Raw genomic sequence first — 25,993 nt, 5'->3', positions numbered from 1 at the left:
CGTGTGCTCAGCTTGAGTCTGTGTGCTACACTTTGTTTGAGTCTCTCGACACTACAACCTGAAGCTTGGTCTAGCTGTAGCCTGTAAACTGGAACAGAAGCTTTCTATTTCCAGAGGAGAGAAGTGGGTCGCTTTATTCACACAAATATCATGACCGTCACTGACTCTCACCTGTGGTCACTCCAAATTTAATGCAGAAATGAAACGCTGGCCGGAGGAGATGTGGTGAATATGGTGAATAGTGCTGCATGAGACATGTGCACTGTTGAGTATTGCGATATTTCAACATTCTTCAAATCAACACAAGCTAGATTAACACATTTAGATGGAACTGAATTCAGATGGATCAGATTGGACCACTGAAGCATGCTTATGCATTACACAGACTAACATTACAGGAATAAAGCAATATTTGGCATCCGTTGAGAGCTCTTTTGATTGAATGTGCTCTGGCGTGCTCAGGAATATGATCAGCAGTGTTTTGGCTGTTTGTTCCTCTCTCTGGAATTGCACAGAATCTATTTTCTGGCTCGAGCACTACTAAAACGGTCACCCGTGGCCTATTTCACACTCACAGATGCTGTTGGGCTCATAATAACCCATTAGTGCTTTTAATAATTCGGTTAATATCAGACATGTGTTAGCAAGTCTGCCACTGATACTCAATTCTCCAAAGGTGCTTCCCATTTTGCATAAGTGTGCGCTGTTTATCTAGAACTCGTGCCAGTATTGGTTTACACAGTATACAGAATCATTTAATCTGTGTGAAATCAACATTTGTAATGTTTCTTTTGCTAGCACACATCATTGTTCTTTAGAGTAACAATTAATCAGTACAGGTTAATCCACTTAATAAGATTTATTATTTAAGTGTTCAATCGTAGTTTAAGCATCTGCTTCTGCGCTTGCATTGGCTCCTTCTCTGATGGTATCAGTTTGATAGCTCCACCCACAATATTCTTAGCCACACCCCTGGTATTGTTAGTTTGCTACCAGTGAATAATGTGCATAAAGAAAACCCCGCCTCCTACTCAATATTCAGTTTGAAGTACATTAGCATACTGAAATTAACTTTAAGTTTAAATAAGTATTATTTATGTATAAATGTATACTTAAGTATAAAAGCCACATCAAGTTTATTGATCTGTAATTAATTAATTTAAGGTGGGTTTTCCCAGAGATGGGTTGTGGCTGGAAGGGCATCCGCTGCGTAAAAACTTGCTGGATAAGTTGGCGGTTCATTCCGCTGTGGCGACCCCAGATTAATAAAGGGACTAAGCGGACAAGAAAATGACTGAATGAATGATTAGGTGGTTGATTATTTTATCGATTAATCAGATGAAAATAAAAGATTTTATTTGACATTTTGCTTATTATAACTTTATAAAACTGTGAATCAGGGTGATATTTATGTATAAAAGTATACTTAAAAATACAAAAAGCCATGTATCAAGTTTATTGATCTTTAATTGATTAATTTAATAATCGATTAGTTTGGGCAAATATTTGATCAATAATTTAATTAGTTGGATTAATAGGATTAAACAAAACTTTTTATTTGTTGTTTTGCTTATTATAGCTGTATAAAACCATGTGGGCAGTACCTATGTATAAAAGTATATTAAAAAATACAAACGACACGTATCGAGTTTATTGATCTTTAATAATTGATTAGCTGGGCAATTTATTGATTAATCAGATAAAAACAAAATGTGTATCAATTTTATTAATCTTTAATTAATTACTTTAATAATCGATTAGTTGGGCAATTATTTTAATAATTAATCGGATGAAAAAAGTTTTGTGTTTTGCTTAATAAATAGATAAAAATCAATTTTGAATAAATCAATCTGACTTTTAATTATTTTAATCATTGATTAGTTGGCCGATTATTTATTAAGTGTTATCGGATTTAAAGCAAAACACTTTATTTGGCGTTTTGCTTATTATAACCATGTAAAACCCTATTAGTAATGTATAACAGTATACTTTAAAAAAAAAAGGGCCACGCATCGAGTTTATTGATCTTTAATTAGCTTAATTAAAAGTTGCCCTCTGCTTTTAAGCATTTAATGTAAAAATGAAGGTTCCTTTTTTGTCTGTTTTTTACTCCTCCATTGTGGGAACAGCAGTGTATCTTGTCATGTGACCGCATTCGTTGACAACAAATTTTTTATAATATTGACCTTAAAATGGCTTTAAAACAATTAAAAACTTTCTCCAGAAGAAGAAATATTGGAGGAAATACTGTGAAAAGTTGTAAATATTGAGAAATATTTGCATCATTTTGCCCTCAGCTCTATGTTTCGGTGTGCTATCGTGTTAATAATCCTCTCCCGCCATTCTCCAGTCCTATTGAGCCAATGCTCCTCTGTATAGGTTTAATCTGTGCACAGCCCTCAGACACTGCATGATGAGGGAGATCTGATGAGCGTGTGCCAGGGATGCTTCTGCTTTTGGCACCGGGTTCAGTACACTTAATTAAACTCCAATGGCCTGGCAGTGGGCAGCGTGTATCTCTCCGTTTGGCGCTGTGCCGTGGATATGGATAATCCCCTGTACAGTGTTCACCACTACACTAATTGGCTCAAGAAGATATCTGTTCCTGCGCTGAACATGTCCTCACCTGTTCCCGTTTCTTTTATTGTCTTCATGTTATTGGTTTACAATAGTGCTTTATGATAGTAGACATATATGCAATATTAGGGCCAGGCGGTTTGGTCTAAAATATAATCTTTTATTAATTGAACATTTTAACTTGATTATGATTAATGAAGGATTATTTTAATAATGTGTTTTTTTGTCTTCATAGTTCACTGACAAGTTCTGTACAGTAAATGCTCACATATTGCCACTGTAAAACCCAACTTTATCAATGAATTGAGTGTGGTTTACTCAAAAGTGACTGAAAGTTAATTCTACTTATTTAAAAAGAGTTTTGAGCTCAGTGTTGAAGGTGAAGAGTTAATTAAATACCTCATTACTTCAACTTAAACAGAGTAAGTTCACAGTACTCATTAGGATTAGGTTTTGAACTCAAATGGTTTGTAGCCATCGGTTTCCTCAAACAGTTTGAGTTGCATTAACTCACTGGGCTTTACTGTGCTCAGTTGGGTTGCGTTCTCTTCATTTATCGGGTTTTACTGTGCTCAGTTGGGTTGCGTTCTCTTCATTTATCGGGTTTTACTGTGCTCAAATTGCTTCATTTACTCAAATTTATTAAGTTCACAGTACTCATTAGGATTAGGTTTTGAACTCTAATGGTTTGAGTTGCCTTCACTTATCGGGATTTACAGTGCAGTGAACACACTTTTCTGATTATTTTCAGAATTGAGAGCAGTTTAATCTTCTGTTTATTTTACAAATGCTATAAGGATTTGCCATAGACTGATGGGGTTCGGGTGTATTTGGATGTAATTGGTTTTATGTTGATTTAATGTCAATTTATTGTTCAGCCATAGACATCACTATCCTTTAATTTCTCTTTCTGTCAGTGCTTTACCTCCATTGGTTTACATCAAATTACAGTGAATATGTCTCTTTTTATGATTAAAACACTTTAAGGATTCCCCATAGACTGCTATTTTATTTAGTTTTTTGGGTGTATTTAGTCGTATGTAGATTTGATGTTGATTTATATTAGACAGAATTGCATTAAACGAGTCTGTTTTTATCAATATTTTCAAACTTTTGAGAAATGAAAGCTGTTTAATCTTCTGTTCATCCTACAAGCACTATAAAGATTTCTGATGAAGATTTTTTATAAAGACTGATGTTTTCTGGGTTTCTTTAGGGAGCATTTGGTTTTATACAAATTTTATATGAATTTATTGTTTAGCCCTAGTCATCCTAATCTCTTTTATACCAAATTGTTCTGAACAAGTCTATTTTTATGATTATTTTCAAACTTTAGAGCAACAAAAGCAGTTTAATCCCCTGTTTATCCTATAAACACTATAATCATTCCCCATAGACGGCTGTTTCCTGGCTCTCTCTTGGTTTCATGTGATTTTTATGTCGATGTATCGTTCAGCCCTAGTCATCTCTTTCCTTTAATTCCTCTTTCCATCACTACTTCACCTCCCTTTGTTTAAGTTGCACTAAATTGCGCTGAACTGCTCTATTTTGATGATTATTTTCAAACTTTTGAGGCTTACTAGGAAATGAAGGATTAGCCATTACCGCCAGAGTCTTATCGTCCAACTACTGGCCATTCCCACATTCCTCCTTTAAAAGCCCCTCGCTTCATCCTCATATTAGTTTGTGTAGTGTCGAGTGCAGCGTAAGAGGATGAAGATGATCCTCCAGTGCTGGTGACGCACACCCTGGGGTTGAGGCTTATTATGATGACACTTTATTAAGGTCTTCCAGACTCCTCAAGTGTATGAAGATTCATATCTCCCAGTGAGAAATCTCATTAATTCTGATTGAAAGACTCGCAGATTCGTTTAATGTTACATTTAGTCTCGTCCGTTTCTTTTATTGCGATTTTCATCTTCTCATTGTGTTCCAAGCCTATTATAAGGCATTTCTCCATTCGGGAAGTGTTATGGCACGGTTAAGCATGCATCAGATTATCTTTAAGAGTGCCGCAAAATTTATTTAGGCCTATTTCCAAGAATAAAATAAAGAAAAGCTGATTTCACAAGGATGTATTTAGGCTTTCACACAGGACGCAGGAAGCAGTGGTTAATTACAGCCCATAAGATCACAGTTTTATTTACTCAACTCTAACACACTTTCTGCAGGTCTTATGACACTTTAGGTCAAATAAATGCTTTTCCGTTTGATCTATTAGACAAAATGCAGGTTCATTTAATTTACCGGTCAACTAATTTCATTCCTAAATTCTTAGCACACACATACAGCTGAAGTCAGAATTATTAGCCCCCCCTAATTATTAGACCGCTTGTTTATTTTTTCCCCAATTTCTGTTTGACTGGGAGAATATTTCTTCAACACATTTCTAAACACAATACTTTTAATAACTCATTTCTAATAACTGATTTATTTTCTCTTTGCCATGATGACAGTAAAAAATATTTTACTAGATATTTTTCAAGACACTTCTATACAGCTTACAGTGACATTTAAAGGTTTAACTAGGTTAACTAGGCAGGTCAGGGTAATTAGGCAAGTTATTGCATAACAGTAGATTGTTCTGTAGATTATCGAGAAAAAAAATGCTTAAAGGGGCTAATAATTTTGTCACTAAAATGGCTTTTAAAAAATTAAAAACTGCTTTTGTTCTTGCCGAAATAAAACAAATAAGACTTTTTCTAGAAGAAAAAATATTATCAGACATACTGTGAAAATTTCCTTGCTCTGTTCAACATCATTTGGAAAATATTTTAAAAAGAAGAAAAAAAAGAAGAAAAAATTTGAAGGGGGCTAATAATTCTGACTTTAACTGTACACACACACACACACACACACACACACACACACACACACACACACACACACACACATATATATATATATAGTGTATTTAAGCCATACTGACACTGAACCTCCAATAGAGATCAGAACTGTTAGTAAGCTGTTTATAATAGATCATAAGGTAGTAGTTGGGTTTAGGTTTTGTGTAGGATTAGGGATGTAAAAAGATCATTCTGTGCTTGTATAAAAGATCATGTGTGCGACTAAAACAATCACAAGTGCTAATGTACAGTTCATATCTTAATAACAGGCAAGTAAAAAGCCAGTAGTTCATGGTGTGAATTGTTGCTCAAGTTAAATTATGATCATGTCCTCCTAAAAGAACTTGTATTTTCTTGACCGAGGCTGATCTTGGCCACTTTACGTGATGAGTGGATGTGCACTTTTCCCAGCACTGCGGTTTTCCCACATGCAGAGCTTCTTCTCCTCCAGTAATGGCTTAAATGTTGACATTATGAGAGCTCTTATGTAAGGTGGCTCTCTCTGTCTGTTCATTATTTTAATCCGGCTGCTGAATGGATGTGTTTCCCTGCTGGCTTCCAGGCAGAGATGTGTGACTTCAGGCCAAATAAGCCTTTTTTTCTTCAACATCGGAGGGTTTCTGCTGTTGACTTATAGTGTGCTCACACCAGATGCAGATCAATAGCCAGTGATTTACATGTTAAAGCTGCTGTATGTCAGATTTAGACTCTGCTAAAGCATATAAATACTGTAATATGTGTGCAGATATTTCAGAAACAGCTCAGTGAACATTCCTGTTTATCTAAGAAATAATGCTGAAGTCAGATATTCATTGTTTACAGCGCTTGGCACAGTTTTGTAAATGTGAACTGCTGTTTTATAGTTTTATTCTCCATTTAGAAACCCTCATTTAAACTGCTGTAGTTTATTATTTATTATATTTAATAGTGTAATGTTAGGGATATTCCACCATCTCTTCTTTCTCCCGCCCTTCAACATTTCCAACCGTTTCCAAAACTACTCCAAGAATTCAATTTAACAGCACAGCATGCTGGGTAGACATCTCTCTGTTCCTCCATGGCCGTTTCTAGGGCTCGGACAGGCATTGTTAATAAGAGCTGATGCTATTTATCTGCTGTTTTCAGCTCTGAAAGCCATTATACTTAGCATTTTCTGTTTATTTATGGGGGTGAACTGCATTATGGGATGTTGATCTCTGCTCTGTCCACTCCTGATGCTCATAATTCAACTCTACAGTTTAACAAAGTGACTTTTATTGACATTTTAGTGGTGTGAAATAATATAAGAGATCATATGTAGAGGAATAAGAGTGTAGAATAGCAGAACATGTGCTGCAAGGCGTCTGTAGAGTAATATACAACACCAACACACACTATACAGCACTGCACACTATTACACATGAGCAGAACACACACTATACACACACTGCACACTATTACACATGAGCAGAACACACACTATACACACACTGCACACTAATAAAAAAAGTCATCTTTTCACACTTTTCTGGGTTAAGATCAAGATCCCATAATGAGATTCAGAAGCAGAAATAAAGGGGAAAATAAGCTGTTTCCGCTCTCCGCTTGCTGTGGCGCCTGCTCAATAGTGCACAGCAGGCCGGAGCTGCCCGTGTGGTCAACATGATGTCAGATTTAATTGAGGGATATTTCTTTATCTTCATGTTCGGGTGTCCAGAACTTGCATAATCAGATGAAACGCTGAAAGTTTTGAGTTTAAAGTGTGATGTTCAATATGTGCCTGACGCTAAATACATTTATATTAACATCATCTGATTCAATTTCATATTTATTTTATATTATTTTATATATCGCATCTCTGCTGACATCAATTACAGTTTACATTCATTCAGCTATTAGAGATGAGTTATTAAAGCTATTAGGATAAGACGTGTTGGAGAAATCTGCTCTCCGTTAAACAGAAAATGGGGGTGCGTGTGTGCGTGTGTGTGCGTGTGTGTGCGTGTGTGTGCGTGTGTGTGCGTGTGTGTGCGTGTGTGCGCGTGTGCGCGTGTGTGCGTGTGCGTTTGTGCGTGCGTGTGTGTGTGTGTGTGTGCGTATGTGTGTGTGTGTGTGCGTATGTGTGTGTGCGTATGTGTGTGTGCGTGTGCGTGTGTGTGTGTGTGTGCGCGTGTGTGTGCGTGTGTGTGCGTGTGTGTGCGTGTGTGTGTGTGTGTGCGTGTGCGTGTGCGTGTGCGTGTGCGTGTGCGTGTGCGTGTGCGTGTGCGTGTGCGTGTGTGTGTGTGTGTGTGTGTGTGTGTGTGTGTGTGTGTGTGTGTGTGTGTGTGTGTGTGTTGGTGTAATGAGTGCAGGAGATTTCAGGCTTTTCTCCATCAGTGTGATTGGAGCAGAGCTGGAGTAAGAGACTCTCCTCAGTATTCTGTTGTTGTTGTTGTTTTCCTGTGCTGTGTGTCTTCACTTGTGTCTCTTTGTCTTGACAGTGAGCACGTGCTCCTGCTGTTCTCCTCCAGCTGCTGTCTCCTTTCCTCATCACTGCTCCTGATCCTCGACATGTTTTTCTCTGTTTCATCTTACAGTGCTGCTGCTGCTTGTGTGCGTGTGTGTGTGTGCGTGTGTGTGTGTGCGTGTGTGCGTGTGTGCGTGTGTGTGTGTGTGCGTGTGTGTGTGTGTGTGTGTGTGTGTGTGTGTGTGTGTGTGTGTGTGTTTTGGAGCATTTGGAGCGAGTTGTAAATGTTCTTGCTGGAATTAGATTAGAGTGAATGTGGTTGAGGACAATTAATTGGGTTCAGAGTAACTCTCTGTGGGAGTGAGTTTTCAATCAGTTGCAGGAAAATCTTAAAGGACTCTTCACTATTTATGGAGAAATTCAGCTGACGTCTCAATATTTCACCCTCCTGTTCATTTTTAGTATTCCTCTCCAAATATTCCCCAGATGCTGTTTCTCAGATTCAGGAGTTGTTCTCAGTGTTTCCTCTAATGTTTGTTCTTCTGGAGAAAGTCTGATTAGTTTTATTTGGGCTAGAATAAAAGCAGTGTTTAATAGTGTTAAAGTCATGTTAAGCTCAATATTATTCACCCCTTCAGCAATATTAGTGTTGGATTGTCTCCAGAACACACCACTGTTATACAATGACTTGCCTAATTACCCTAACTTTACCCTAATTACCCTAGTGAAGCCTTTACATGCTGTACTGATTTCAGACTTCCCCACATTAGTGTGGCTCTGGAGAGTTTTCTAATTGAATATGTGATATACCGCTTTTGCTCCTGAATTAAATTAGCATCCTTGGATGGAAACACAGCTGTATGTCTATGCATTGTGCGTCTTCTAATCCACACACACTGTGCTGCTTGTTTTGCAGTATCTGGAGGGGCCCGAATGTGAACTGTGTGGACAGCACTGGATACACTCCTCTACACCACGCGGCTCTCAATGGACACAGGTGAGACTCAAAGATATCTGATTCACTTTAACCTGTCTACACCTGCTCACCTCATGTGTTTCTCTGATTGGATAGCCCCCTGATTGCTGATCTGTTTACATTTGACTGCACACACTTCAGTTCATCTGTGTTCCTCCAGCGCTGCTACAGTGTAGAGTGTGTGTCAGCAGCTGAACACTGAAGTCCTAGTGAACTGAAGCGGTGCGAGTCCAGTGTTCAGAGCTGAAGTTCAGTTCAGTTCAGTTTAGTGTGCTTTAACCTTCACTGCTGAGAGTCCAAACACTGAAGAGCAAATCCATCCATGCACAGCTCCACAAGACCCACACCAAGCAGGACAGTGGAGGAACAAACTTCACCAATTGACCAAAGTGAAGGAGAGAGACCCGGAGAGACACCAGGTTCTGTTGGGCTCCACCATTTCTCCTCTGGCCAAACGTCTTGTGCAGAGCTGCAGTCTAGGCGCCAGAGGCTGGAGAGCGCTGGACATCCATTGTGGAGAAGCTGCAGGTGTGAGTAAGTCGCTGGCGGGTGTTCAGGCTGGCTCAATGGTTCAATGCAATTCAGGAATCAGTCTCATGCTTTCTACTCTTGCATGACCACCACGGCATCTGCTCTGGATACGGCCTGGTCCAGGATTATGGAGACCTCTAGAAGTGCTCTATAGTTGGCATCATCTCTTCACAGTTCTTGGACCGCATCAATGGTGCTGCATAGTCTTTAGGAGCCTCGGGATGAGCACGCCCAGGTGGAAATAGAGAGAACAAAGAAAAACTGTTAGCGTAGCTTCTGTTCATAGTGTAAAACGACAAGAGACATTAAATATCAATGCAAAAATGAAGTGCTATAAATGAAAATAGCTGTTATAGAAACAAACATGTAAAGCACATGAGTGTTTCTAACAGAACGCCTGCATTAGGACAAGAGGAGTGTGCCCTACGGGTGGTTTGTCAAGCCCACTCACCTGAATAGAGCAAATTCATGCATCATACTGTTATGTGCTGCAGTGTGTGTGTGCTTTACTAAAATGAAAGAACTTTAATCTAGTGTTGAACCTAGAGAGTGTGTCTGAGCCGAAGGCTATTCCATAGTTTAGGGGCCATAAATGAGAAGATTAGACCTCCTTTAGTAGACTACCAGATTTTAGTCTTTAAATCGAGCACTTTATGCAAGTTCATTGAGGTTACGTCGACTAAAAAGCATCAAATACACCATATTTTATTTCATTAATATTATAATTTACAGAAATATAAGCTATATATCTTGTTTGGCGTTAAAATTATTGTATATGCAGCCTGTGAAACATCATTACAAGCACACAATGCTCTGTGATTACTTTACAGGCTAAATAAAACATCTATTTTTGTTCATTCAAAACTGTAAAAGGGAGTAAAGTAAATTGAAACCATCAAGTTAAATAGGGTAAAGTTAGGGTAATTAGGCAAGTCATTGTATAACAGTGGTTTGTTCTGGAGACAATCCAACACTAATATTGCTGAAGGGGTGAATAATATTGAGCTTAACATGACTTTAACACTATTAAACACTGCTTTTACTCTAGCCCAAATAAAACTAATCAGACTTTCTCCAGAAGAACAAACATTAGAGGAAACACTGAGAACAACTCCTCAATCTGAGAAACAGCATTTGGGGAATATTTGAAGAAGAATCAATAATAATTGTGTCTTTATCTGTGTGTCAGTGAGGTTGTGGAGCTGCTTCTGCGTAATGAAGCTCTGACGAACATCGCTGATAATAAAGGCTGCTTCCCACTGCATCTGGCGGCCTGGAAAGGAGACCAGCGCATCGTCAAAATGCTCATCCATCAGGGGCCATCGCACCCCAAACTCAACGAACAGGTCTGACACACACACACACACACACACACACACACACACACACACACACACACACACACACACACACATACAAAGTACTGAACCGACACCTGTGTGTGTGCATCTGCAGAAACAGTTGTGTATACTACAAGCCCTGTGTAAACCGACAGATATATGGTGCACAGTGTGCTTAACATTAACACTTGTGTGCTGTTGGGTCGTTCATCCACTCTGGGCTGATTTTGAGGCTTAATTTGGCCTCATCTTTCTCTGTGTTTCAGCAGACGTGATGATTTTAGCTGATTTTGATGCATATTTTGGGAAAATGATTTGAAGTTTGGCATAAACTCAGCAACACAGTTCAGATTGACTCCCCTTTGGTGATGTTGGAGCTGTTTTTGTGCCATTGGCTTCCATTACAATCACATTTATTGATTGCAAATCCATGCCAGCAGATGATCCTGCATTCTGAAGTGTTGCTGTTCATTAAGAATGAAAGCAGGGAAAACTTGTGTACATGAGAGAGCTCTAATGCACGCGAATAGAAAAACTCTCACAAATTGAGCAATGGTTCGAGCACTTGTGAAGCGTTCACTGCTGTAATGTTGTGCTTTTACTGTTAAAACATGCAATCTGCTGCTATTTTATCACGCTAAATGAGCACTTCTTCCTGTCTGCAGTGTTTTGAGTCTGAGAGATGAGTCAGAATACAGAGGAACTGCTGTCCATCTCTACTGTAAACACTGCTGTTACTGACCTTCTCTGAGATCAGCCGTGGAGCTCTGGAGGATGTAGACTAGTGAGGGTGTGTGTGTGTGTGTGTGTGTGTGTGTGTGTGTGTGTGTGTGCGCGTGTGTGTAAAGTCTGTAAGTTTGACTCATCTCCAGATTAGCTGCAGTTTATCAGTAGAACAGTTGCTTCCTCTTCTTCACACTGCTCTCATTTACACTGAGTAAAGCCTGACATCAGTTCAGTGACTGTGCTTTAACTCATTGCACATCAGTCTGAGAGTGCTTCTGATGGTCTGCGCTGGGTTAATGTTGAGCGGAGAGTGTGTTTAGTGTGTGTGTGTGTTGCAGATTAACCACATTCACAGACTTGATCAATAACTGCTAATGAATAACTGGCTTTAATGTAAATTTGGAAGGAAATGCAAAGTCTGGTTCTGGTGTGGTGATTTAGCATGCTTCATTCAGCAGTAATGGAAACTCACACACTGGATTACTGTAGGCAGAACGGTTGAGTTGAGAAAAACTGAAATAATTACATTTACCTGTGATTTTTGGGTACAGATTTCGGTTTTGTTTTCATGGTGAACTGTCAGATTGACATGTAGGTATATGACTTTAAAAAAAATGAAGAGACCACTTGAACACTCTCAGTTTCTCTGATTCTTGTAGTCATTTTCAGTAATTAAAGCTGATTTTTTTTTATTTTGTAAAATTTACAAATTTCTAAAACCTAAAACATTTCCAAATATAACTTATAACGAATATAAGTCGTTCTATAATAATAATTATTCTATATAGAGTCCAATATAGAGTTGTTCTATATAGAGTTTTTCTGCAATAGTCGCTCTAAATAGAGTGGTTCTATAATAGTTGTTCTATAATATTCATTTTATATAGAATTGTTCTATATAGAGTCTTTCTACAATGGTCGTTCTATATAGTTCTCCTATATATTAAGTCGTTCTATAATAGTCATTTAATAATAGTCGTTCTATAATAGTCGCTCTATATAGAGTTGTTGTAGTCACTCTTTAATAATCATTCTATATAGAGTCATTCTATTGTAGTCATTCTATGTAGTTGTTCTATAATAGTGCTTTCATAATAGTTGTTCTATATAGTCCTTCTCTTGGAATCATTCTATAATAGTCGTTTTATAATAGTCGATCTATATAGTCATTCTATATAAAATCCTTCTATAATAGTTGTTCTATATAAAGTCTTTCTATATGGAGTCCTTCTATATAAAGTCATTTTAAAATAGTTGCTCTACAATAGTCCTTCTATAATAGTTGTTCTAGAAAGAGTCATACTATAATATTTGTTCTATAATAGTCCTTCTATATAGAGTCGTTCTATAATAGTCCTATATAGAGTCATTCTAGTATAGTCATTCTATAATAGTCGTTTTACATTAGTCAATCTATATAGAGTCATTCTAAAAAACGTTTTTCTATAATAGTCGTTCTATTCAGAGTCGTTCTACAGTATATAAAGTCTTTCTATATAGTCCTTCTATATAAAGTCATTTTAAAATAGTTGTTCTATATAGTCATTCTATAATAGTGCTTTCAAAATAGTTCAATATAGAGTCCCTTTATATAATAATCATTCTATAATAGTCGTTTTATATTAGTTAGACTATATTGAGTCATTCTAAAAAAAGTCTTTCTATAATAGTCGTTCTATACAGAGTCGTTCTATAATATTCGTTCTACAGTATATAAAGTCTTTCTATATAGTCCTTCTATATAAAGTCATTTTACAATAGTTGTTCTATAATAGTCCTTCTATAATAGTTGTTCTATAAAAGTCATACTATAAAAGTCGTTCTATAATAGTCATTCTATCTATACAGAGTTGTTGTATAATAGTTGTTCGATAATAAATGTTGGATATAGAGTTGTTCTATGATTGTCGTTCTATTATAGAGTATAGATTTGTCATTTAATGTTTACAAATTTCTAACTTCCTAATAAATGTGAAATGTTATATTAAAATATGATGTTAAATGTGTGAATGATGTGTTACCTTCAGTAGTGCACTTTATATTTCAAAGACAGAAGGAATATGGAAAAAAGACATGTATAGATGTACTTAACATCAGTCCAAAGCCCTTTTAGGTGTTCAGAAACATCTGCTGAACTGTTATCAGACATAACCACGTCCTTCTTTACGGTAATAAGCTAACCTACACTAATGATGCATGTGAACAGTAGTTCTGTAACCTTTAGGAAGCATTTATAAAGTCATGCTTAACTGCGGTTTGCTGTGTTCATGCTGTTTGTAGCATTCATGGTTTTCGCTGACCGTCCTTTTCTAAAGCTGTTGTTTGTTTGTTTGTTTATTTATTTGTCTATATGTGAGTAAATGGATCTGAATATTCATGTGCACCTGTACCGGCTTCATTATTAGCGCTCAGGGTTGCTTTGTATTGTCTGAGATTTCCCCAGAGGACAGCCGAAAGCGTTTGTCTCCTAATTTGTCTCCTGTTTTGCATAATTTGAAGAGACTTTAATGCTTTTATCCTCCTGCCGTGATGCATTCAGGGTTATTCAGACACATGAGCACGCTTTTCATTCAACAGCTTCTCTCATTGATTTCTCTTAGCATCTAATGTCCGAAAATGAAATGAAACAACAGCCGGAGAGAAGCATTGACTGTTGCTTTTTCTGTTGATTTATAATGTACTGAAGAGATCATGATGTGGATTTTGGTTTCCCTAAAGGATTATTAACAATGACAATAATTCAGCAAAAAGAAAGCAGCGCACATATCTGTAAAAATGATTCTTTTAGAGTCCATTAAAGGCTTGTCATGAACTGTTTCTGATTGCCTCTTATATTATTTTATAGCAAAGATATTGATGATTATCGAGTGCTTTTTGGAGGTACAGTCGCGAAAAATGTCAAACAAAAAAACAAAACATTTAACTTGCGTTTAAGGCTGGCTGTGCAAATCCAGTTAGATCCACTTGTTTGGTAAACAAAGCAAGTCTCTCATCTAATAATACATCTACTAAAGGACTGTATATAAGTCATATTATGCAGGGATGTTTCTGATATTAATATTAAAACTGAACGAATATCTATTTTCACACATTTACAGAAGTGAATAAACACAGACTGAATGATAGACAAAGATCCTCATATTTGTGAGCGTGCAGATTCTCGTGTCGTGTGTGTTTACAGCACGTGTGTCTGCTTTACATGTGGACTGCATTTCAAGCCCTTAATATAAAGCATGATTCAGGTTTAGCACTAATTGGATTATGCTGTTTCCCTGCAGCGGCTCATTCAGATCACATTCTGTTATAGTTCATTAGTCATGCTGTATATGACGGTGTGTGTGGCGTATAGAATTAGAGTTATAAATTGGAGTCATTCTAAAAATAGTCATTCTAAACAGAGTTGTTCTCGAATATTTATTATATACAGAGCCATTCTACTATAGTCGTTCTATATAGAGTCGTTCTAAAGTGGTCATTCTATATAGTTATTCTTTAATAGTCATTCTATATAGAGTCGTTCTATAGTGATCATTCTATATATATAGAATGACTATTAAAGAATAACTATAGAGTCGTTCTATTAGTCATTTTAAATAATAATTTTATAATATTCCCTCTCATCCTATATAGAGCCGTTCTATAATAGCCATTCTATATAGTCATTCTGTAATATTCAATGTATAAAGAGTCTTTTTATAACAGTCATTCTACAATAGTCATTCTAATTGTCATTTTATATAGAGTTATACAATAATAGTCATTCTATATAGAGTTTTTCTATAATATTCAATCTATATAGATTCATTTTATAATAGTCGTTCTACAATAGTCATTTTAATAGTCATTCTATATGGTCATTTTATATCGAGTCATCCTACATTAGTTTGTCTATATAGTCATTCTAAAATAATAATGAATAAAATAATTATATACTGAGTTGTTTTATAATAATCGTTTTATAGTCATTTTAATAGTAATATAATAGTCATTCTATAGAGTCATTCTATATAGTCTTAAAATAGTCATTCTATATAGAGTCATTCTATAGAGTCATTCTATATAGTCTTAAAATAGTCATTCTATATAGTCGTTCTATAGAGTCATTCTATATACTGTAGTCTTAAAATAGTCATTCTATATAGTCATTCTATAGAGTCATTCTATATAGTCTTAAAATAGTCATTCTATATAGAGTCATTCTATAGAAGTCATTCTATATAGTCTTAAAATAGTCATTCTATATAGTCGTTCTATAAAGTCTTTTAATATGGAGTCGTTCTATATAGAGTCATTGTATAATAGCCATTCTATTCTATATAGTCATTCTATGAAGAGTTGTTCTACGTTAGTCAGTCTATACTGTAGGAGTCGGTCTGTAAAGAGCTGTTGTATATTGTTCTGTGCAGAACTGTCTCTGTACACAGCGCATGTTTTCTCACGTCATGATCTCTCCAGCTGAAATCACTTCCTGTCTGCAAACATTGGCAGCATGCTGTGTCTCATTTCATCTTTGGTCATTGTCATGAAGGCTGGCTGATTCTCCGCCGTGTGATTGGTTGGTTAAGGATATTCAGTTGTATGATCATGGCTGATGTGGAATCTCTGAACTCTCCTCCTGATGTTCTCCAGTGGTTGTTTTGATTGCGGATGTGTCATTCAGCGGACTCAATCTGCCAGCCTGTAGTGTGTTTGTGGGTCTATTAACACTCCTGTTCAGTGTGTGTGTGTGTGTCTGAACACGTTTTCTCCCTCTCCCAGAGTTCTGTAGATGAGTTCAAACGCTGCGGCCCCTTTGACCCCTATATTAATGCCAAGGTGTGTATCAATGACCTCTGACCTTCACTCCGTACCTAATGTCTGGGTTTGTCTGGTTTCTGTCGGGATGGTGTGCCGCTTCCCTTTTTCCTCGTGTGTGTGTGTGTGTGTGTGTGTGTGTGTGGGTGCATGTGTGTGTGCGTACATTGACTGTTAAATATGAAATGTGTAATTTATGCAGTTTGCAAAAAATAATGATGGATTTCAAACAGGTTTCCAGAAGAGTTTGATAATCATAATGAACACGAAATGTCACACACACATATACACACACACACACACACACACACACACACACACACACACACACACACACACACACACACACACACACACACACACACACACACAAATGTGGTCACACATAAATGCACACATACACTTGCACATATACATACACACTAATACGCACACGCATACATACATGTGTACACACACAAACATACACTTGCACATATAAACCTATACACACGCTAATGTGCACACACGCACTTACACACGTAAACAAACATACACACACTTTTTATTTATTTATATTATTTGTTTGTTTATTTTAATAAATAAATGCATTTTTAAATAATCTTTCTGCATTTTGGTATTTTTTATATGCTTTAATTATTTATTTTATTTTTTAATATAATAAATACTTCTTTATTTATTTATTTTTGTTTATTTTTATTTGTTTATTTAATTATAATGAAATATGTATCTTTATTGATTAATTGTTTTTGCACTACCAGCAAACAGAAATATGCAAATTAGAATACATGATATGCAAATTAGACGGTCAATCTTATTTCAGTGTACATGTAGACAGACTTTTGGGCAAACATCGTCTCAGAGCTGATAGTGTTTCCCCCTTTACCAGTTGTTAAATATGTAAACCATATTAACAAGGTGTGTCTGACCTTTCAGCTGGATTAGAAGAACTTACACACTTTATAAATCATCTGCTGTGAAGCTCACAAACTCCACACACATGTTAGATGGTGCGTGAGCGTGTGTGAGAGAGTGTGTGTATGTGTGAGAGAGAGAGAGAGAGAGAGAGAGAGAGAGAGACATGAATAATTCATGAGCTGGAATGAAGTGTGCGTTTTGTGCTTGTTGAATAGTATTTCCAGCATACCTGCTGTGCCACACACACACACACACACACACACACACACACACACACACACACACACACACACACACACACTAGTCAAGAAGCTTTTCAGTGTATCTGTCAACTCACATCAGTGTCAGAGAGAAGCGCAGTGCAAGATGTTCTGCACATGCAAAATATTCATCATCCTCATCATCATCCTCCTCCTCCTCCTCCTCCTCCTCATCATCATCATCATCATCATCATCATAATCTGAAGTCCTTTTTTTTGGCTCTTAATCCTCTGTCCAGTTTGTAGATGGATCCTCCCACAGATTGTGCATTGTGTCTGTTGTTTTAGGATTTAATGATGATTATGCATTAAGCGTGATGTCAGCTGTCTGTTAGTGGCCTGGAGTTCAGTGATTTACAGAGGTTTAATTCACCTGAAAATGAAGAGACTTTCATCATTTACTTCAATATCTGTTGAGCTCAGATATACATCAGCATTTGAATTCAGATTAATCAAGATTAGCCCCGCCCTAAAGGACTGAAAGCCCCGCCCTAAAGAACTGAAAGCCCCGCCCTAAAGGACTGATAGCCCCACCCTAAAGTACTGATAGTCCCATCCTAAAGGGCTGATAGCCACGCCCTAAAGGATTGATAGCACCGCCCTAAAGGGCTGATAGCCCCGCCCTAAAGTACTGATAGTCCCATCCTAAAGGGCTGATAGCCCCGCCCTAAAGGATTGATAGCACCGCCCTAAAGGGCTGATAGCCCTGCTCTAAAGCAGTCGTTCTCAAAGTGGGGGTCGGGACCCCCCGAGGGGTCGCGGGACAATGAAGGAGGGGTCGCCTGGTGATTTCCAAAAATCTATTTATTTTTTTTAAACCATAAGAATTACCATTTTAATCCATAACCTACTAAAAAATTTGTCGTTTACAGTTACTATATACACTACTGTAAATAGTAACTTTGTAAGCTTATAGTGACTAGTTCTATTGGATTGCGACCCCTCAGGTAATTACATTATATTAAAGACTCAGTAATAGCGTCAGATGCAGCAGATTGATTTTTTAAGACCAGGTTAAACTTTCTGGCACATTTACAGCACTGACATACATTAAAAAAAAATAAAATGAAGAAGAGACTTTGGTTTATTGGTGTGTCTGCGTCATTGCATGCAAGGTTTCTGTATTTATAACCACCTCAGAGGATATTGGGGGTCACGAGTCAATGGCATTGTTATTTTGGGGGTCGCGAGCTGAAAAGTTTGAGAACCCCTGCTCTAAAGGACTGATAGTTCCGCCCTTCAGGACTGATAGCCCCGCCTTAATGGACTGATAGCCCCGCCCTAATGGACTGAAAGCATTCCAGCATTCCATGTGAGCAGAAATATCAAACTAAACTAAGAGGAGACATTCTGATGTCATGCAGCTGTATTAATGTGATCTGCACAGTATGACAGGTGATTCAGTAGCACACACCCTTTTGCCAAACGCTTAAACATCGGTTTGTTTCTTTCCTGATTGGCTTGCTACTCAAATAAGCGAACAAATAATGAAATATTGAATGAAGCCCTCCAGAGTAATGATCTTAATCAGTCATCATCCTCACACTCCTGCTGTTTAGCTGAATTTCTGAACTGTTGATCTACTGTAGCAGCAGTGTGTGTTTCTCACTGTAGAATGTTTGATAGCATCAGTGTTCTGCAGGAGTGGAGATGTGGCTGGAGTTATCAGTCGCAGACTGTGTGTGTGTGTGTGTGTGTGTGTGTGTGTGTGTGTGTGTGTGTGTGTGTGTGTGTGAGAGTCACAACTCGTGATCTTCATGACATTAATTCTTTAAAATCACATCAGCTGTGCAGCAGTGAAGACAGATTACCTCCTGTCTGAAGGCTTTTCTCTATGTGTGTGTGTGTGTGTGTGTGTGTGTGTGTGTGTGTGTGCTCCTACATGACTGATGTGTGTTCAGATGTGTGACAGGAACAGATCCTCACTGCTGTCAGTCTCTGCTTGTTTTGGAGTCTGAGTTCTGTCAGAAAACGCCTTAAAGTGAAGCACACAGTCAGTGATATTCCCCCTCCTGTATGCTGTAATCTCTTATATTCGTCCCACAGTTTCTGTTTAGAGGCCACACGGTGGCTCAGCGGTTAGCACTGTGGCCTCATGTGTATGGGGATGAGTGTGTATGGGTGTTTCCCAGTACTGGGTTGCAGCTGGAAAGGCATCTACTGTGTAAAACATCTGCTGGATGCTTATCCACCATATGTTTTATGCAGTGTATGCCGTTCCAACTGCAACTCATCACTGGGAAACACCCATGCACATCCACACATGGCTTAACCAGTTCCCCTATAGCGCATGTGTTTGGACTGTGGGGGAAACCAGAGCACCTAGAGGAAACCCACGCCAACACGGGGAGAACATGCAAACTCCACACAGAAACACCAACTGACCCAGCCGAGACTCAAACCAGAGACCTTCTTACTGTGAGGCCACAGTGCTAACCACTGCGCCACAATGCCAGCATTTTAAAGACATTTAAACATATGTACTCATAATTCTCATTAGCATATACAGCAGAAGTCAAGGCCACACACACACACACACACACACACACACACTTTCTCTCTCATATATATGATATCAATATATGAAATTATTCAATATTTATTTATTAAAAATCAGGCTAACAAATGCATGCTTTACAAACATGGTCAAGAGGAAATCTAAACAAACAGAGCTGTGCAGTGACTGTTCTCTGTGCTCTGTGTTTAGTGTAAGAGCATCAGTCTGCCGGCTGCAGCGCTCTCCTCTCCTCTCCTCTCCTCTCCTCTCCTCTCCTCTCCTCTCCTCTCCTCTCCTCTCCTCTCCTCTCCTCTCCTCTCCTCTCCTCTCCTCTCCTCTCCTCTCCTCTCCTCTCCTCTCCTCTGCTGTTTCCCTCAGGGCACACAGTGATGATGTAATGATGATGATGTAATGGCCCCTCCCCCTGATGATGTAATCAGTGTGACATCACGCGGTGGCTCTGCTTCAGCTCTGATTATCCTCACACGTCCTCATGTGCGCTGACCTGACATGCTGCATATCATCATCAGAGCGCTTCCAGAATAATACACACACGCACAGGCTGTGTGTGTGTGTGTGTGTGTGTGTGTGTGTGTGTGTGTGTGTGTGTGTGTGTGTGTGTGTGTGTGTGCGCATTTCTTCCATGATATAATTTAATCACAGCTATGTAGTATTCTCTTAGGAGTGTGTGCATGCGTTCCATCCATCCATCCATCTGTCTATACATTCATCTGACCATCCCTCCTTCCCTCCATCCATCTGTTTTTCTAATCCTCCATCCCTCCTTCCCTCTATCCATCCATGCATCCATCTCCTCCATCCATCCTTTCCTCTATCCATCCATTCCTTCTGCTCTTAATCCATCCATCCATCCATCCCTCCTTCCCACCATCCATCTGTTTTTCCATCCCTCCATCCATCCCTCTTTTCCTTTATCTTTACATTTACATTTACATTTAGTCATTTAGCAGACGCTTTTATCCAAAGCGACTTACAAATGAGGACAAGGAAGCAACTTACACAACTAAGAGCAACAATGAATAAGTACTAAAGGCAAGTTTCAGGTCTGTAAAGTCTAAGAAGGGAAGTATTAGTAGTATTAGTATTTTTTTTTTTTTTTTGTACAGTTAGTGTGATATTCAAAGAGGCAATTGCAGCTTAGGAAGTGAAGTGGAGACTAAATAGTTGAGTTTTTAGTCGTTTCTTGAAAATAGCGAGTGACTCTGCTGTTCTGATGCAGTTAGGGAGTTCATTCCACCAACTGGGCAGATTGAGCGTGAGCGTTCGCGAAAGTGATTTTTTCCCTCTTTGGGATGGAACCACGAGGCGACGTTCATTCACAGAACGCAAGTTTCTGGAGGGCACATAGATCTGCAGAAGTGAGTGCAGATAAGAAGGTGCTAGGCCAGAAGTCACTTTGTAGGCAAACATCAGAGTTTTGAATTTGATGCGAGCAGCAACTGGCAGCCAGTGCAAACGGACTAGCAGCGGAGTGACATGTGCTCGTTTAGGTTCATTGAAGACAACTCGTGCTGCTGCGTTCTGGAGCAGTTGAAGAGGCTTGATAGAGTTAGCTGGAAGCCCAGCTAGTAGAGAGTTGCAGTAATCCAGTTTGGAGAGAACAAGAGCTTGAACAAGGAGTTGAGCTGCATGTTCAGATAGGAAGGGTCGGATCTTTCTGATGTTATAGAGTGCAAATCTGCACGATCGAGCAGTTCTAGAAATGTGGTCAGAGAAGTTTAGTTGGTCATCAATCGTTACTCCAAGGCTTTTCACCATTTTGGATGCAGTAATGGTTGCCCCATCCATCTGGATTGAAAAGTTATGGTGTAGAGTCGGGTTGGCAGAAACTACAAGCATTTCCGTTTTTGCGAGGTTCAGCTGAAGATGATGATCTTTCATCCAGTGTGAAATATCCAACAGGCAGGCTGAGATACGAGCTGGAACCGAGGGATCATCAGGATGAAAAGAGAGGTATAGCTGGGTGTCATCAGCATAGCAGTGGTAGGAGAATCCATGTCTCTGGATGACTGGTCCTAGAGATGATGTGTAGATGGAGAAGAGAAGTGGCCCAAGAACAGAGCCTTGAGGTACCCCAGTGTTTAGATGCTGTAGGTTGGACACCTCTCCCCTCCAAGACACCCTGAATGACCTGTCAGAGAGGTAAGATCTAAACCATTGTATAACAGTGCCCGCAACGCCCAGTGACTCAAGCGTAGATAGCAGGATCTGGTGGTTGACAGTGTCAAAAGCAGCTGACAAGTCCAGCAAAATGAGGACTGATGATTTAGAGTCTGCTTTAGCCAGTCTGAGATCCTCCACGACCGAGAGCAGGGCAGTCTCAGTTGAGTGGCCTTTCTTAAAGCCGGATTGCTTGTTGTCCATGAGATTGTTTTGAGTAAGAAAGTCCAGGACTTGATTGAACACTACTTTCTCCAGAATCTTGGCCATGAATGGAAGCAGGGATACTGGTCTGTAGTTTTCAAGTAGCGTATGGTCCAGGTTGGGTTTCTTTAGCAGTGGGGTTACCCTAGCCTGCTTAAATGTAGTGGGGAATAAACCAGAGTCAAGAGATGTGTTAATTATGTGAGTCAGTGTTGGTATGACTGCAGGAGAGATGGCTTGCAAGAGATGAGAGGGAATGGGATCGAGTGGACAGGTGGTTGCATGGCTAGATAGCACAAGTTTGGACACCTCAGACTCAGAGAGCTGAGAAAAAGAGGTGAGTGTGTGTGGTGTTGGTGTTGTATCTTGCGTGTTTGTTGTAGGTGCAGCAAATTGAGCACTGATTTTTGCAGTTTTGGTGCAGAAGAATGTAGCAAAGTCATCAGTAGTAAGTGTGGAGGATGCGGGTGGAGGAGGAGGATAGAGGAGGGAGGAAAATGTTTTAAAAAGTAGGCGAGGATTAGTGGCATTGTTGATTTTCAGACGGTAATACGTCTGCTTTGCAGAAGTAACCTCAGCTGAGAAAGAGGACAGAAGAGTTTGGTATGTTAAGAGATGTGCAGGATTTTTAGTTTTCCGCCAAATTCTCTCTGCAGCCCGAAGTTTTGAGCGATGCTCACGGAGAGCATCCGAGAGCCAGGGTGCAGGAGGACTGGCACGGGCTGGCCTGGATGCAAGAGGACATAATCGGTCTAGACATGATGCTAGTGTGGAGCAGAGTGTATTAGTGGCACTGTTCGAATCAAGTGCAGTGAGTTTGCGAGATGGAGGAAGAGAGTCTGAAACAATGGTGGATAGTCTATTGGGTGAGAGAGATCGTAGGTTTCTGCGAAAGGTAACCAGTGTTGGAGTGTGTGGCGGCTCAGGAGTAATGTGGATGTTGAGAGACAGAAGGAAATGATCAGATATTTGTAGTGGAGTTACTATTGTTTGATCAGTGAAGCAGTGTCGTGTGTAAATCTTTCCACCCCTTCTCTCCATCTATCTGTCCATCCTTTCCTTTATCCATCCCTTCATCTATACATCCATCTCTCCATCGATACTTCCCTCTATCCATCTGTCCATCCCTTCTTCCCTCCATCCATCCATGCATCCATCCCTCCTTCCATCCGTCTTTCTATACATTCATCCCTTCATCCATCCTTTTTTCTGTCTGTTTCAATCCGTCCATCCCTCCGTCTGTCTATCCATCCATCCATTTATTCGTCCATCCATCCATCCATCCATCCATCCATCCATCCATCCATCCATCCATCCATCCATCCGTTCATCCATCCATTCATTTGTCCACATATGAGTGTGTGTAGTGCAGCTGGTGTGTTCTAGACTGTATTCTCCTTTTCTTTAGAGAAATCACACACACACACACACACACACACACACACACACACACACACACACGCACACACACGCACACACACACACACACACACACACACACACACACACACACACACACACTGCTCCTTCTCACCATCATCAGAAGATCTGACAGCTGTATAAATAATCTGCTGTGTGTGTTTGTGTGTGTGTGTGTGTGTGTGTGTGTGTGTGTGTGTGTGTGTGTGTGTGTGTGCAGAATAAAGTATTTGTGTTGTTTGTTCTGTCTGTGGGGAAACGGCAGGTGGAGTTTTGTTCTGCTCTCTGTGTGTCTCATTGACCATCACTCTGACCACACACACACACACACACACACACACACACACACACACACACACACACGCACAAAACAAAACACATACGCTCTCCCTCTCTCACATACACACACAGATACACAAAACACAAACGTGTACACACTCGCGCACACACACACAGAAACACACACAGACAGAGAGTGTGATGTGGCTTGTACCAGCTGCCGTCTGCCCAGAGGCTTCACGGCCTTCTTCATCTCTGATCAGACATCTGCTGCTCTACCTACACACACACACACACACACACACTGGAGTTATTAGTCAGAGCAGATGTGAGAGCGCCCTCTGCTGGTCATGACTGCAGCAGTGCAGCTTGCTGTAGCTCAGTGATGTGCTGTTGAGCTGGATGAGTGTGTGCTGTATCCACACCACCTCACAGCATCACAGTGAATAAAGAACAGCAGGCTGAAAGAAAGACAGTGTGTTAGAACAGTGTGTGTGTGTGTGTGTGTGTGTGTGTGTGTGCGTGCGTGCGTGTGTGTGTGTTCTGCATGGGCTCAGTCCTGCATGTTTTCTGCTTCTCTCGTTGTGATCATTGGGTGAGTAAAGCGCTGTAAATGATTCCTCCTTTACTTGTTTGGTGTAATTCACATGTCTTCAGTGCGGTGTTTCTGCTTCTGGGGTTTGTGTGGAATCGTGGTGATCTTCCATTATCTGTGTTGAATGTTGTTGTTGGTGCAGTTCTGCTGAAAGCTGGGTTTAATGCAACGAATTACAGCTTTACCACATATCAGCCTTGGCTGAAGACTCTAATGTGTGTGAAAACACTCGGAAACAGCACACTCTGATTTTATTTTTAAACCACAATTAATTTTTTATTTATTTTATTTTTTTATTTTTTATTTTTTACAAATTTTAAAGTCTTAATTAAAATTTTTTTAACCCATTTAAACCATAATTTATTTTTTTATCCTTTTTTGTAACCCATAATTATAAAAACATAATTAAAAAACAAGAACAACAGCTACTTTAACTAATTTGCAAACCTTTAATATAAAAGTTACCAATTTTAGCCCATTTAAAACCCATAATAAAAAATGACCAAATTTTTAACCATAATTCAAAAATTAGTTTTTAATCAATTTATTGTAACCTATCATAATTTTTAATCCATAGTTAACCCATAACAAAAATTTAAAAAAAAAATTTAAATTCATAATAAAATGTTTTAACCTATAATTAAAAAAAGATTTTAACTAATTTTAACCTTTTTATAACCCATTTTAGCCCATTGTAACCCATAAATAATTTTTTAACCTATTTGACCCATGATTAAAAAAATTAACCCATATATAACCCAGTTTTAAAACTATTTTAAACTCACTTTTTTAACCCATCATTAAAAACAGTTTTAACCCATTTTTTAACCCATCAGTTAAAAAATGTGTTTATTGATTGTAATTTTTAATAGTAATTATGTTAATTGTATTTATTTTATTTTACACAAAATTAAAAAAATAGCAAAACATGTTTGTAGATTATCTTTTATGTGTTCCAATTAATTTTATTCAGAATTTAATTTACTTGCAGGTCAAAATGAATCTGTGGATATTTAAACAGCAAAACACACACACATAAAAACCCCAAACCCTTCTGCATAAATAGTTATAATAATAATAATAATAATAATAATAATAATAATAATAATTATTATTATTATTATTATTATTATTATTATTAATATTATTATTATTATTATTATTAATAGTTTTACAAATGTCTGCAGATTCTGTCTTTTATTTATTCAAATTTATTTTATTTATTCTTTTATTCATTTATTTAGAAATTTTTATTTATTCATTTATTTTTATTTACAGGTTAAAATTGATCTGTGGTCATTTTAGCAGCAGCAAAAATTCAAAAAACTGTTTTTTATTTATTTGTTTATTAATTAATTAAATAATTTATTTATTTATTCATTTATTTATTATTTTCACAAAAGTCTGCAAATTCTCTCTTTTTTA

General features: G+C 38.4%; 1 protein-coding gene and 1 long non-coding RNA gene across 14 annotated transcripts in view; one reads left to right on the top strand and one right to left on the bottom strand.

Moving 5' to 3' along the window:
* The window catches only part of anks1aa (ankyrin repeat and sterile alpha motif domain containing 1Aa), a 133,527-nt gene that overhangs the window by 15,438 nt on the left and 92,096 nt on the right, over positions 1-25,993 (top strand). For 7 of the 13 annotated variants that reach the window (XM_087306307.1, XM_087306301.1, XM_087306297.1 and 4 more), the window contains exons 2-4: positions 8,765-8,845; positions 10,545-10,701; positions 16,180-16,236. In XM_087306307.1, the coding sequence (XP_087162433.1) occupies positions 8,765-8,845; positions 10,545-10,701; positions 16,180-16,236 (295 nt within the window). The remainder of the gene's footprint in view (positions 1-8,764; positions 8,846-10,544; positions 10,702-16,179; positions 16,237-25,993) is intronic. The other 6 variants (XM_087306306.1, XM_087306302.1, XM_087306305.1 and 3 more) reach the window with 1 other exon arrangement.
* On the bottom strand, positions 929-5,352 carry LOC147838124 (uncharacterized). Its single transcript, XR_015523023.1, has 3 exons — positions 4,183-5,352; positions 3,188-4,100; positions 929-3,143 (listed from the first exon to the last, which is right to left on the bottom strand). It is a non-coding gene; the product is annotated as an uncharacterized LOC147838124 (long non-coding RNA).

This window comes from Danio rerio, chromosome 23, assembly GCF_052040795.2.
Source record: "Danio rerio strain M-AB ecotype USA chromosome 23, GRCz13ab, whole genome shotgun sequence".
Classification (NCBI taxonomy): domain Eukaryota; kingdom Metazoa; phylum Chordata; class Actinopteri; order Cypriniformes; family Danionidae; genus Danio; species Danio rerio.
The sequence above is the reverse complement of the archived record's forward strand: the minus strand, read 5'-3'. Positions and strand labels throughout refer to the sequence as shown.